General features: G+C 31.4%; 6 protein-coding genes across 6 annotated transcripts; 2 read left to right on the top strand and 4 right to left on the bottom strand.

Moving 5' to 3' along the window:
* Positions 1-417: 417 nt before the first annotated feature.
* CTP1 (Ctp1p) lies at positions 418-1,317 on the bottom strand (the record flags this gene model as incomplete). The annotated part of the gene is made up of 1 exon (XM_064856946.1): positions 418-1,317. The coding sequence occupies one exon, from the start codon at positions 1,315-1,317 to the stop codon at positions 418-420; it is 900 nt and encodes a 299-aa protein (XP_064716079.1).
* A 1,080-nt stretch (positions 1,318-2,397) lies between these two features.
* Positions 2,398-3,720, bottom strand: TCD2 (tRNA threonylcarbamoyladenosine dehydratase; the record flags this gene model as incomplete). The annotated part of the gene is made up of 1 exon (XM_064856945.1): positions 2,398-3,720. One exon carries the CDS (start codon positions 3,718-3,720, stop codon positions 2,398-2,400), a length of 1,323 nt encoding a protein of 440 aa, XP_064716078.1.
* A 425-nt stretch (positions 3,721-4,145) lies between these two features.
* On the bottom strand, positions 4,146-5,675 carry TFA1 (transcription factor TFIIE subunit TFA1; the record flags this gene model as incomplete). Its single annotated transcript, XM_064856944.1, has 1 exon — positions 4,146-5,675. One exon carries the CDS (start codon positions 5,673-5,675, stop codon positions 4,146-4,148), a length of 1,530 nt encoding a protein of 509 aa, XP_064716077.1.
* A 1,742-nt stretch (positions 5,676-7,417) lies between these two features.
* Positions 7,418-9,409, top strand: MAE1 (malate dehydrogenase (oxaloacetate-decarboxylating); the record flags this gene model as incomplete). Its single annotated transcript, XM_064856943.1, has 1 exon — positions 7,418-9,409. The coding sequence occupies one exon, from the start codon at positions 7,418-7,420 to the stop codon at positions 9,407-9,409; it is 1,992 nt and encodes a 663-aa protein (XP_064716076.1).
* Positions 9,410-10,243: 834 nt separating this feature from the next.
* PWA37_000259 (ribose-phosphate diphosphokinase) lies at positions 10,244-11,206 on the top strand (the record flags this gene model as incomplete). The annotated part of the gene is made up of 1 exon (XM_064856942.1): positions 10,244-11,206. The coding sequence occupies one exon, from the start codon at positions 10,244-10,246 to the stop codon at positions 11,204-11,206; it is 963 nt and encodes a 320-aa protein (XP_064716075.1).
* Positions 11,207-11,706: 500 nt separating this feature from the next.
* PWA37_000258 (haloacid dehalogenase superfamily protein) lies at positions 11,707-12,414 on the bottom strand (the record flags this gene model as incomplete). The annotated part of the gene is made up of 1 exon (XM_064856941.1): positions 11,707-12,414. The coding sequence occupies one exon, from the start codon at positions 12,412-12,414 to the stop codon at positions 11,707-11,709; it is 708 nt and encodes a 235-aa protein (XP_064716074.1).
* Positions 12,415-12,665: the final 251 nt, after the last annotated feature.

Raw genomic sequence — 12,665 nt, 5'->3', positions numbered from 1 at the left:
ACTGAAAAGAAATACAACTTGATATATTCGATAAAATACCCCTAATGATAAATATAATATAGGATATAATTAGATTTATAAATATAAATATGGGTGTATATATTATAAATATTTATAATTATAACTATATTTTTACTTAGCTACATTTTTGAGACTTATGGGTTTGTTTGTATAAAAACAAGACCCAAAAAAATAACTTATGTTCTTCCTATTACTATAATAAACCAATATTGTCATTAACATAAAACTATCTATCAAGACTTGTGTAACTACAATAATATACACACTTAATATTATATAGTATTAATTAACAATAATATATATTATTATTACTATTATTTTATAGTATATCTAGATGCTCTTTATTCTATAATAACACTAAAGAGTAAGAAGATACGCAAAAAAAGAAAAGGAGAACTAACCTAAAATGACCAAAGTCTTTTCATAAATAGTAAAGACTATACCACCACTTAATATTAGCCTACCTAATCTTGGTGTGGCACCCTTCCAGAATGTCTTTAAGCCTTCTTCTTTAAAGATAGTTGCAAAACAATTTAATGTCGATGTATATTTAGAAGCATTCAAACTTTGCATTCTAGTCTTGACCGTATCTATTGGCATAGTGGAATAAACGGTGACAATTCCACTGAAGGCACCGACAAGAAATGTTAATCCAGATGATAAAGGTTTATCCTTTGGAGAATTAGTATAATCTTGAATAGTGGTTTTAATCTTATTATAACAGCCTAATCTTACGGCTTGATTAGCCGCTTGTCTCATAGAAACAGGTAACACACCTCTATATAAACCAAGGAAGCCTTCATCCTTTATTAATCTTGCATAGTTTCGTACTACAGAACGACCATTGTTTTGATATTTTGGTTGAGCAGACTGCTTATCGTCAATTAGAGCTGTCTTAATAGCTTCGAATGGAGTTACAGCTACAACAGATTCCAAAAGACCAGCACCTAGCCCAGCAATCACACCACGACTACCACTAAGCTCACCAGTCTCTTTATCTCTTAATAAATTTTTGATTGCATCAAACCCTAAGAATCTAACACCTGCTTTTGCTGTATTCCCCACAATGAAGGCAGGACAACCTACATAGATGGAACTTATGCCTTGGGTCTTTGCAATCCTATAAATTAAAGTTAATGGGTTTCTTGAGGCCTTTGAAGACCTATCAATTAATTGTAATCTAGTCTTAGCAAATTCGAATGGATAAGTGATGGATGCTTCAACAGCACCTGCTATAGCACCTGCAAGAAATGATTTTCTTGGGTCAATATCTTTTTTTACTGCTTTGTCAGACATCTCTTCTCTTATTATTGTTAATATACTGGAATATTCACTATACTTTTATTTAGTTCGTCTTACTAAAGTTGATGCTCTCTTTAATAGAAAAAATTACTTTTGTGAAAACCGGATGAAATCTGCAACCAAGATATAGGGGAAAGTACATAAACAAGGCATCTTATGGAAACTTGGAAAAACAATTGTTGTATATATATATATATATATCGTAAGTAGAAGAAAGGAGAATCAGAAATATAGTATTATCATCGTTATTGCACTTCGAGTTGCATTACTGTAACAGGGAATTCTTCTCTTCATCCATATTACTCAAAGGTAAATGTGCATAATAATATATCAAATTAGTCAAAATTTCTCATTTTTTTCTTTTTTGTTTACCATGGCGATGAACAATTTTTTTTTCTATGGTAATATTATTATGTTTGCTATTATAATAATAATCACCACGCGTTATATTTTCTTTTTAGCTCAAATTCCGGGATTTCGACATTTTCCGGCGGAATTATTTCTCGTTTTCTTTGTATTTTTTTTTTTATTTTTTATTTTTTATTTTTTTCGTTCTAAAATTTAAATCTCGAGGAATTTTGACAAAAATGCGAAGCTTAAAATAAAATAACGGGAGAAGTCTCGAGTAACTGAATGTACCAGTTAGGTAATATTTTCATATTAGATACATACAATCTGAAATGGAGAAAAGTATTTAGATTTGATATTACACTCTGGCTGTTTTTATTTATGCCCAATAAGGAAAAAAAAAATCCTAATAGCATTAATAGTAATTTAAAATTAACCTGTTTGGCCTTTTAATCATAATTGTTGACGGATTCTATCCTAATGATAGAAACTCCGAATGAAAAGAATAATAAGCAATATAGCAAACTAGCCTGTATTGCTTATTCTGTCTAAATTTCTAAAATACGGAGGCACACTATTAATTGAAAAATGAGTAATTCTATTTATAATAAACCATATATATATATATTGAATAGCAAATCTAGTTCATTTATCTATTTATTATTGGTCTAATGTATCAACTTTTATCTACACAAATTCGTATTCATACGCATGCAGATTGATTAATTATCTGAATTGAGAGTAATATTTTTCCTCATCTAATCTTTTATTAACTAAATCTATTTGTTCTTTGGTGTAAACATTTTCCAATTTTTCACCGCCATTTAAGACACGTTTTTCATGGTTCTTTTGTTCTTCTTTGGTCATGATAACGACATTTTGTAAACTGACAGGTTGATTTGGATCCCATTTAGATAATACTAATTTTGTAGAATATCCACTTAATGGTGATTTTCCTCTAAATACTTCTTCCAGCATATAGCCAACATCACCAACAGATATTGGTATGCGCTGATCTGGCATACCAATACGGGACATTTGTCCTGCTAGTGACATAAAAATACCATCGTATATCTTAATTCTATTTTTCCCCTCAATTGGATCCATTGGGTAACCAGCAACTTTAGTGATAACCCAGGTAGCAATTGTTAACCCAAATATACCTGGCATAGTACCTAATACGGGTAAGATTCTTACACGGAAATCCTTTAAAGCACTCAATTCCCCAACTTTACCCTTTTCAAATTCTTCATCCGGTAAGGGCAAAAGTTTAGCCTTACGTGGATCCGGTTTTTCTGCACTGAATACCACAGGGATACCTTCGGTTATACCTCTTTGTTTTAATCTTCTTCTTACACTACGAGCTAATGGATCTTCTTCAGTTGTAGTGAGATCACCAATATTGATACGGGTTGGGTCACTCTTCGTGGAAGCACCCATAGATGAGATAACGTTTAACTTGTTTTTATAGACAAATTCTAAAAGATCAACTTTAGTATCGATGTTATCAATACAATCAATTACATAATCGGGTTTACCACCATCAAACAGTAACTTTTCGCCATTATCTTTATTCCATAATTCATTAATTGCATCAACTTCACACCATGGTGCAATGGTTTTCATATGTTTCTTTAAACATTCAACCTTTGGTGTTCCTACATCTACTAAAGTAGCACAACTGTGTCTATTCAAAGAACTTAAAGAAACTTGATCAAAATCAATGACTCTAATCTTCGTACACCCAGAACGAACCAACATGGTAACAACCCAAGAACCCACACCACCTGCGCCAACAACAACAATGTATTGATTTTTCAATTTTTTCATACCTTCTTCACCCAAAAAAGCATAATTACGAGCCAGTTGTTCACGGAATAAATGGTCTTCATATTCTCTATTAATAGCTTTGATTCTGTTATCGGCATTTTTAGTTGTGTTATGTTGTTTTTGTTTGTAATTGTTCCATGCACACTCAATACATTTTGTAGTAGCAACAGTCAATAGTGCTGTTGTAGCAATAACTTTCCAAGTCGTCTTTTCTGCCATGTCTTAATTGGATAATAATTTGCAATGTTGGGTGAACTGTGTTTAATTTAGGCTATTATATAGAAAAATCTTCGAGCTGTCAAGCATTATTTTGTACGCTAGCACTTAAAAAAGCTCATCGTTTCGTTAAATTTCACCTGCTTGTTTTAAACAAATGTTTTTTTTTTTTTTCTTCTTCTTTTTTTTTTTTTTTTTATTTTTCTGTTTACTTTTTTTTAATGTCTTTTATAGTTTCCATTTCTTTCGTTTTCTGATACACATAATCATAAACTATAGCGTTATATATTTATGTAATACAAAATCCATTAAATAAGTCTTTTTTATATGTGAATAGTAATTTAGAGTTCCTAATAATATAAAGAAATGGATTTTGCGATAGGAGCTGCATAAACTAAACCTAATAAATGATTTTCTTCTGTTTTTGTTTACACATCTTCAAATGGAACTTCTATTTCTTCTTCCTCACCATTATTAGCATCGTTCTTGGAATTCTTCTTATCATCTGTACCTTCACTAGTTTCTGCCTGAAGAGATGTCGAATTGTCCTGTTTTGTAGGCTTTTGTTCTTGCATTGATTCTTCAAGTGCCTCTATATGATCCACATCCTCAAATTCGTCATCAAATTGATCATCAAATTCATCTTCATCCACTTCTTCAACAATATTGTTTCTAAGTGATGCTGGGATTATATCTTCTGAAAGTTTAGCCTCTTTATTAGTAGATTCTACATCTTCAAATTCGTCTACCATATTATCTTCGTCCAATAATTCTAATTCGTCATTTTCGTCCTCACTTTTCTCTGCCTGTCTTTTCTGTTTTTCTGCTTGTTGTTTAGCTAACTTGGCGTAATAATCTGCTAATGTTCTCTCATTTTCTCTTTCTTCTAATTCTGATTCAGTTAATTTACGGTTATTATAATATTTGTTATTCCCTCCATAAAAACCATTGCCTCTTCCATAATTGTTGTAGCTATTGTAACTACTGTAAGATGCTTGTCCTAACGACATTGCAGCTTGTTGTGTGGTTTCTGGATTAAATTCTTCGTCTTCATCTAATCTGCCTAGTGCAGTTTTACCAATTGTACTCTGTTTATGCCATTCAGGTACTGCATTTTGTTTTCTTTTCTCCTCAGCTTGTCTTTCCTTTAATTGTCTTTGGGCCATTTCATCACTGGCTGTGGTAATATTAACATGTAAAGTAGCTTGTGAATTTATACCGGCACGTCTAGAATTCTCGTTACCTAGTGGTGCATTATTAGTTTCACCGGGTCTAAACATAGTAGATCCTTTCTTTGGATTGAAAGTGTATGCAGCATGTGATTGGTTCTGTGGAGGAATTAACCTAGCCAATGCATATTCAAATGAATTCTCTTCGATCCTGGAATCATCAATTTTTTTCAAATAATCAATAACAGGTTGGATTTGATCCATTAAACGATTTAGTTTGTCTTGTTTCTCCTTATTTTTCTTTCCTGAATCATCTTCAATTAATGGTTCTTCACATAACGAACATAAAAATTCAGTTCTATCAAAATTCAATAATTGTACTGCTTCTAATTGGGTATATTTAGTTTCACATATAGGACACATATAACCATTAGGCACAGAATTTTTATCTAGATCATCCTTTAATCTTTGTACTACTTGATGAACTTTCCATTTAATACCATCAATGGCTTGTGGATATTTGATATAGTAGTAGACTCTTTCTACAGATTTAGAATTTGGAGGATATTCTCTTTGTTTGTGAGTGGTAATCAATCGATCACCTCTTAATCTTGCAATAAGTGGACCTAATTCGGTTTTATTTATAGATAATAGTTGTTTCAAATCTTCCTCTGCTAAAACAGAATGGAAAATGATAGCATCCAATACTAATACATAAGAGCCTCCATAAAACCCTCTTACAACGAATTTTAATAGATTTCTAACGATTTCATCAATTGGTCTATCCATTCTAAAATAATCAATAAATTTAAAGAGGAGCCTATAGTTGATACAAATCTATTTTAAAGTTGTATAATGATGGACAAATATATATACATATATATATGTGTATGTGTTCAAAATTTTACAATAACTTTCAAGTTAAATAAAAACGTAATATCATCTAATGAGACACTTCTAAAAAGGTTTAGACAATTTAAGAAGTTGCACTATCTATCTACAATTTTTTTTATTTTTGTTTCTTGCTTCTATTTTTTTTTGGTATATAAAGAAAGGAGAAAAAAAAAGAAATATTCCTATAATAAAAGAGAAAAAGCTGAAAGCCCTATAAAACTTCCCAAATATTTTTTTTCTCTAAAATTAAACCCTAACTTTATTATGCAGGAACAGATAGAAGAGGAGCATCTTATAAGTATTTCTTACCTCCTCATTACAAAGCCATGTAAAATATATAAATCTCTAAATGTTACTCTTTAGAAGGAAATAATTGAATAGTTAGATTCCATCAGAAAAAGAATTAATCGTATGATTTGGTATTTTTTGTGATTTTTTATCTTTATTTTTGTGCTAGATTATAAATGATATTAGTTTTAACAAAAAACAAAAAAAAACAGTTGCGATTAATAAATAGCTGTTGTATGAATAGTATTCAAACATACAAAGATAGAGAAATGATAAAAGGATTACTGATTGATTTTTTGCAATTATATGCATATTTTTACCATCACTTTTATGAAAAATGTGAAAAATTCAGTTAGATTTATCAGTACACAAAGAAAACAAGTTACTATTGAGCACCTTAAATATTATTTAAATTAGTTAAGCTATATATGAAAATCCGTGTAAATGGATGATTCCAAGACATTTTATTACATAAACCGTCTTGTCAAACAATAATTACAATTGAGAAAATACAGAATATTGTATCTTGCTTGAACCTTTTTCGTGTTGGTATCGATAATGTATTTATGGCCTTCCCTTTTTGGTTTTAACTTATTTTTTTTCCCTAGATTTTTTTTTTTTTCAAAGACGTTGTCGTTTTTTTAAAAAAACATATTTTATATTTATCTATAGGCGCTACCACATTATCGAAGAGAGATGCAAATTAAACCAGAGGTCAAAATAGATTATATCAGATCAAAATATAACAAAATTAAGCATGTTATATATTAAGTCAAGTAAAAAAAAAAAAAGCTAAAGATCAAGCCAATAGAGTGCTGCTCCTTTTCTTTTTTTAAAAATATTCTTACTTTCTTTTAAATGAGAAAGGAAATGAAGCCAGAACAATAGGAGAAGCAGAAGAGAATTGGAGATTCCGATGATTCTTCTTTTTTTTTTTATTTTGTTTATTTTTCGTTAATGAAAATTTTTCACGGTTCGGTAATTTCTTTTTTTGAGTTTTGTCTGATGATTATTGACTCAGTCAAGTAATATTTTGTCATACCTGTCTGCTACTGAGTAAATGGTGTTTATTTGGACATTTCGTTATATATATATAGTTGCGATTGTATAAAGAGCTCTTTTCCCGGCTTTGTATTGGCTATTTTTATAGTAAGCGGTTGTTGCAGAATGAGATGGGATGGAGAAAACTTTTTTTTTTGTTCTTGCTTTGTGTGTTGTTTTTTGGATCTTCCTATATATGTCTATACTAGTAAGTATATTGCTGCACTTTCTTTGACGAATTGGTATATATTATAGTAAGTTGCTTTTTGCGTAGCTTTCACCATTCCAGTTTTTCACTTCTTACACCCATGATAAATACAAAGACTAGTTATATTGTCTCAAAGGCATCTAAACAAAGTTATTCCAGTATTTTACAATTGCGTCTGTATTCTAAGTCTACTAAACCCAACAATGCTACTACTACAAGAGACACGTCTTTTACCTCAAGTTTGCAGAGAAATAATTTCAATCTCTCTAGCAACATCATAGATAATACTAATAACACTACAACTTCATATCTATTCCAAGGTGTCAAGTCTCAAAGAAACAAATTGACTGTTGATGGTCCAATTGAATGTCCTCTATCAGGTACATATCTATTGAATTCACCTCTATTTAATAAAGGTACCGCTTTCACTGAACAAGAAAGAGCAGACTTTAAATTAAACGGGCTATTACCCCCACAAATTAATACTCTTGATGAACAATTGGAAAGAGCTTATAAACAATTATGTACTTTGAAGACTTCTATCGCTAAAAATGATTTTATGACTAATTTGAGAGTCACCAACAAAACACTTTATTTTGCCCTGGTGAAAAAACATATTAAGGAGTTGGTGCCAATCATTTATACACCAACAGAAGGTGATGCCATTGCTACTTATTCCAACAGATTCCGTAAGACTGAAGGTGTTTTCTTAGATATTACTGAACCAGATTCAATCGAGGAAAGACTGGCTGCTTATGGTGGTGAAGCTAAAGATATCGATTATATCGTTGTATCTGATGCAGAAGGTATCTTAGGGATTGGTGACCAAGGTGTTGGTGGTGTTCGTATTTCTATTTCTAAGATGGCTTTGATGACTCTTTGTGGTGGTATCCATCCAGGTCGTGTATTGCCTGTTGTCCTGGATGTAGGTACAAACAACAAGAAATTAGCAAGAGATGAATTATATTTAGGTAATAGATTCTCTAGAATACGCGGCCAACAATATGATCAATTTGTTGAAAAGTTCATTACAGCAGTTAAGAAGCTTTATCCTCATGCAGTGTTACATTTTGAAGATTTCGGTGTTAAGAACGCAAGAAGAATCCTGGACAAATATCGTCATGAAGTGCCATGTTTTAATGACGATATTCAAGGCACAGGTGCTGTTGTTATGGCTTCTTTAATTGCTGCTTTAAAACACACTCATAGAGAATTGAAGGACACTAAAGTTATTGTTTTTGGTGCAGGATCTGCTGGTCTTGGTATAGCTGATCAAATCGTGTCTCATATGGTTACTCGTGGTGTGCCAATTGAGGAAGCTCGTTCAAAGATTTACTTAATGGACAGACGTGGTTTAATATTACAATCATATAAAGAGGGTTCTACTGCACAACAACACGTCTATGCTAAACCGGATAAAGACTGGGTTGGTGTTGATACTAAATCATTATTTGAAATTGTCTCTAATGTGAAACCAACTTGCCTAGTGGGGTGCTCCACTAAGGCTGGTGCTTTCACCAAAGAGATCATCCAAGAAATGTACAAACATAATCCAAGGCCTATCGTTTTCCCATTATCCAACCCAACTAGGTTACATGAAGCTGTTCCAGAAGATTTGATGAAATGGACAAATAACGATGCTTTGGTGGCTACAGGTTCCCCATTTGAGCCAGTAAATGGATATCGTATTTCACAAAATAATAATTGTTATTCCTTCCCAGGTATTGGATTGGGTGCAGTTTTATCTCGTGCTTCTTATATAAGTGATAGAATGATTTCAGCTGCTGTAGATGAATTAGCATCTTTATCCAACTTGAGAGAGGGCGACTCTACACCAGGTCTATTGCCCGGACTTGAAGTGATCACTCATACATCATCAAGAATTGCAGCTGCTGTGATATTGGAAGCTCTCGATGAAGGTGTTGCCACTATCGAAAATGAATTAGATCCAGCTAACCCTGGTCAAAATGTAAAAGTCCCACGTGATTTCGAAGCCTGTGTTGAATGGGTTAAAAATCAGATGTGGGAACCAATCTACAGGCCATTAGTTAAAGTTAAGTATGACCCAAAAGTTCATACTAACCAGATCTAATTTAATACTGGGGTAATTATCGTATAATAGCTTGTAATACACAATAAAAACATTAATAAACTCTTTTAGGAGGAATGATTACTTCGTAGTAATTGTTCCTCCGTTTTATTTATTATGATAGATAGAATATGATATTATATATTGAGATTTTAGATAGTTGTAATGTACCATACTAAGTTGATATATCTAAAAGCAAATTTATCTTATCACTGGAGCAAAAACAAAAAACATTGTTTGGAGATAAGTGCGGTCAGTTCCGTTTATTTTGTTATTTGTGAGTTCACAAGATAAACATAGCCTATCATATTGCTAAACACTCCTTGTAAATTATTCACACAAACACACACATACATAAGTCTTAACTATTTGTCCTTCATCTTTATCACAAATCAGTTTGTTAATCGATTGCGTTTCTTTCTTTTTTATTTGAATTATATTGTTAGATTTCCTTTTTTTCTTTGTTTTTTTTTCTTTTTTTTTTCTTTTCTTGATGTCAAACAAAAAAAAATAGAGCAATAAATTTTTTTTTGTGTTTTCCCGTTTGAAAAATTTTTCCAGTTTAATTAAATTTATAATAAGAATCCGATGAGATTGAAATAGTTTTTACCTATTGGAAGAACAGATTTCTACAAATATCAGTCCTTTTTTCTTTTACTTTGCCAACAAACTTGCTGCTCTAGATGTAATAGACTGTTTTTTTTGCGTTCAAACTGTTCTGTTGTAGTTGGATCTACTAGGATAACTGAGCTTTTCTTACCAAGATAAAATAAGAAGAGAGGTTGTTAAGAACGTCTAAAAAAGAAACATATACGGAAGGAGAAAAGGAAATTCAAAATGGCCAATAATTCAATTAAACTATTAGCGCCTGATGTTCATAGAGGTTTAGCTGAATTAGTCTCTAAAAGATTGGGAGTTCCATTAACTGATTGTAAATTACAACGAGATCCAACCGGTGAAGTGTCTTTCTCAATTGGTGAGTCTGTTAGAGATCAAGATATTTTCATTATTACACAAATTGGTTCAGGGGAAGTTAATGACCGTGTTTTGGAACTTCTGATCATGATTAATGCTTCTAAAACTGCCTCAGCAAGAAGAATTACAGCAATTATTCCAAATTTCCCATACGCTAGACAAGATAGAAAAGATAAGTCTCGTGCTCCAATTACTGCTAAATTGATGGCTGATATGTTAACCACTGCAGGTTGTGATCATATTATTACTATGGACTTACATGCTTCTCAAATTCAAGGTTTTTTTGATGTTCCTGTTGATAACTTATATGCTGAACCAAGTGTTGTTAGATATATTAAGGAAAATGTTAACTATGAAGAAGCTATCATTATCTCTCCAGATGCTGGTGGTGCTAAGCGTGCAGCCGGGCTTGCAGATCGTTTAGATTTAAATTTTGCTTTGATTCACAAGGAAAGAGCTAGAGCTAATGAAGTTTCCCGTATGGTTCTTGTTGGTGATGTTACTGACAAGATATGTATCATTGTAGACGATATGGCTGACACATGTGGTACATTAGCTAAGGCTGCTGAAATCTTATTGCAAAACCGTGCTAAATCTGTTATTGCAATTGTTACTCATGGTATTCTTTCTGGTAATGCTATTAAAAACATTAATAATTCCAAGCTGGATAAAGTGGTATGTACTAATACCGTTCCATTTGAAGAAAAGATGAAGGAATGTCCAAAGTTAGATGTTATTGATATTAGTAGTGTTCTTTCTGAAAGTGTTCGTCGTCTACATAATGGTGAAAGTATTTCTTTCCTTTTTAAACATTCTCCATTGTAGAAAACAAAAGTTACTTAGAAATATTGAAGAAATTTAATAAAATTTAAACTGATAATTATTTTATTATAGTCATATTATACTATTAATTATAGGAAGCTTTTTTTATCCATTTTATAAGTACTACATTTTTTATTTGTCTTGAGAAAGCATTTTTTGTTGTTCTTAGAAGTGAATTGTTTTATTGGTCTTCTCAACCTAACTTGATGCAAAGGTATATAACACTCAAAACTTTTTTAAGATAATCCTATGTATTTATTGGGCTAGTTTGTATAATATTAAATATAAATAAATAAATAAATAAATAAAGAATTACAATGATAATAATAGTGGATATAAAATAATATATAACCATAATAATGTATAAATACACAAGATCAGGTATATGACCATGAAACTTTAGTAAATCAACAAAGAAACCCAAAGCAAATAGGTAATATGCAATCAAGATTAATTTTCATGTTTTGGTATTATTTTTTCCCTTGAATTAATTACTGAATATTTCATAATCCATAATTTTCTTTGTCAAAATTCTCTAAAGATGATAAAAATTCACCTTGACCCTCTAATACAGTATCAATGTCCCCAAGAAATTCGATGGCTTCAGGATGTGGAACCCAAATCACGTATGCACCTAAAGCTTTACCAGCATTGACACCTGGAATTCCATCTTCAAAAACTAAGCATTCCTCTGGCTTAATTTCACTGCCAAATTTCTTGTTGATTTCTTTCAGTCCCAACTGATATATGTCTGGACATGGTTTACCTCTACCCTTGGGTATTCTTGGGTCATCACCAGTTATAATAACGTCAAAACAATCAAAACCTTTTAGGTGATCGGTTTTTCCATGAAATTTTGCCTTATTCGATGAGGTACATAACGCAATAGGAATATTACGTTCATGTAAATAATGTATCAACTCTTTGGCACCAGGTAAGAATGCAGAGTTGGACCATTTAGTTTCTTGATTTTTCATATTTAATTCATTATATTCTTCATAAGATAAAGGTAGGTCATAGTGATTAATTAGTTTCATACCAGCTTCGGGACCTGGCAAACCTTGTATTTTTAATTTAATATCCCATGTAAGTGGGCCCTTATTATATTTGCTTAAAATTTCGTTACAGGTTATAGTATATATATCTTCTGTGTTTAATAACAAACCATCCATGTCAAACAAGCATGCTTTAATTTGTTTTGGACCTGTCATGTTTTCTCTTTATTGTTATATGTAATATACGTTATTGTCTTATATGGAATTGGTGAGAATGTAAGGATGGTAGTGTGTGATTCTTTAATAGTTTCTAGTAATGTATTGAATTTATAAGAATAACAAAGAGGGAAAGTAGGTTAGTTTTTTTCGAGAATATTGTATTGAAATTCGATTTGTTCCACAGATAGATATAATAACTTTTAAAAATTGAAAAAATAAAAATAAGAGAATGGCAAAAAATAAAGATG

This window comes from Arxiozyma heterogenica, assembly GCF_036370985.1.
Source record: "Arxiozyma heterogenica strain weizmannii chromosome Unknown scaffold_11, whole genome shotgun sequence".
Taxonomy (NCBI): domain Eukaryota; kingdom Fungi; phylum Ascomycota; class Saccharomycetes; order Saccharomycetales; family Saccharomycetaceae; genus Arxiozyma; species Arxiozyma heterogenica.
This window is presented reverse-complemented; position numbering and strand designations above follow the sequence as displayed.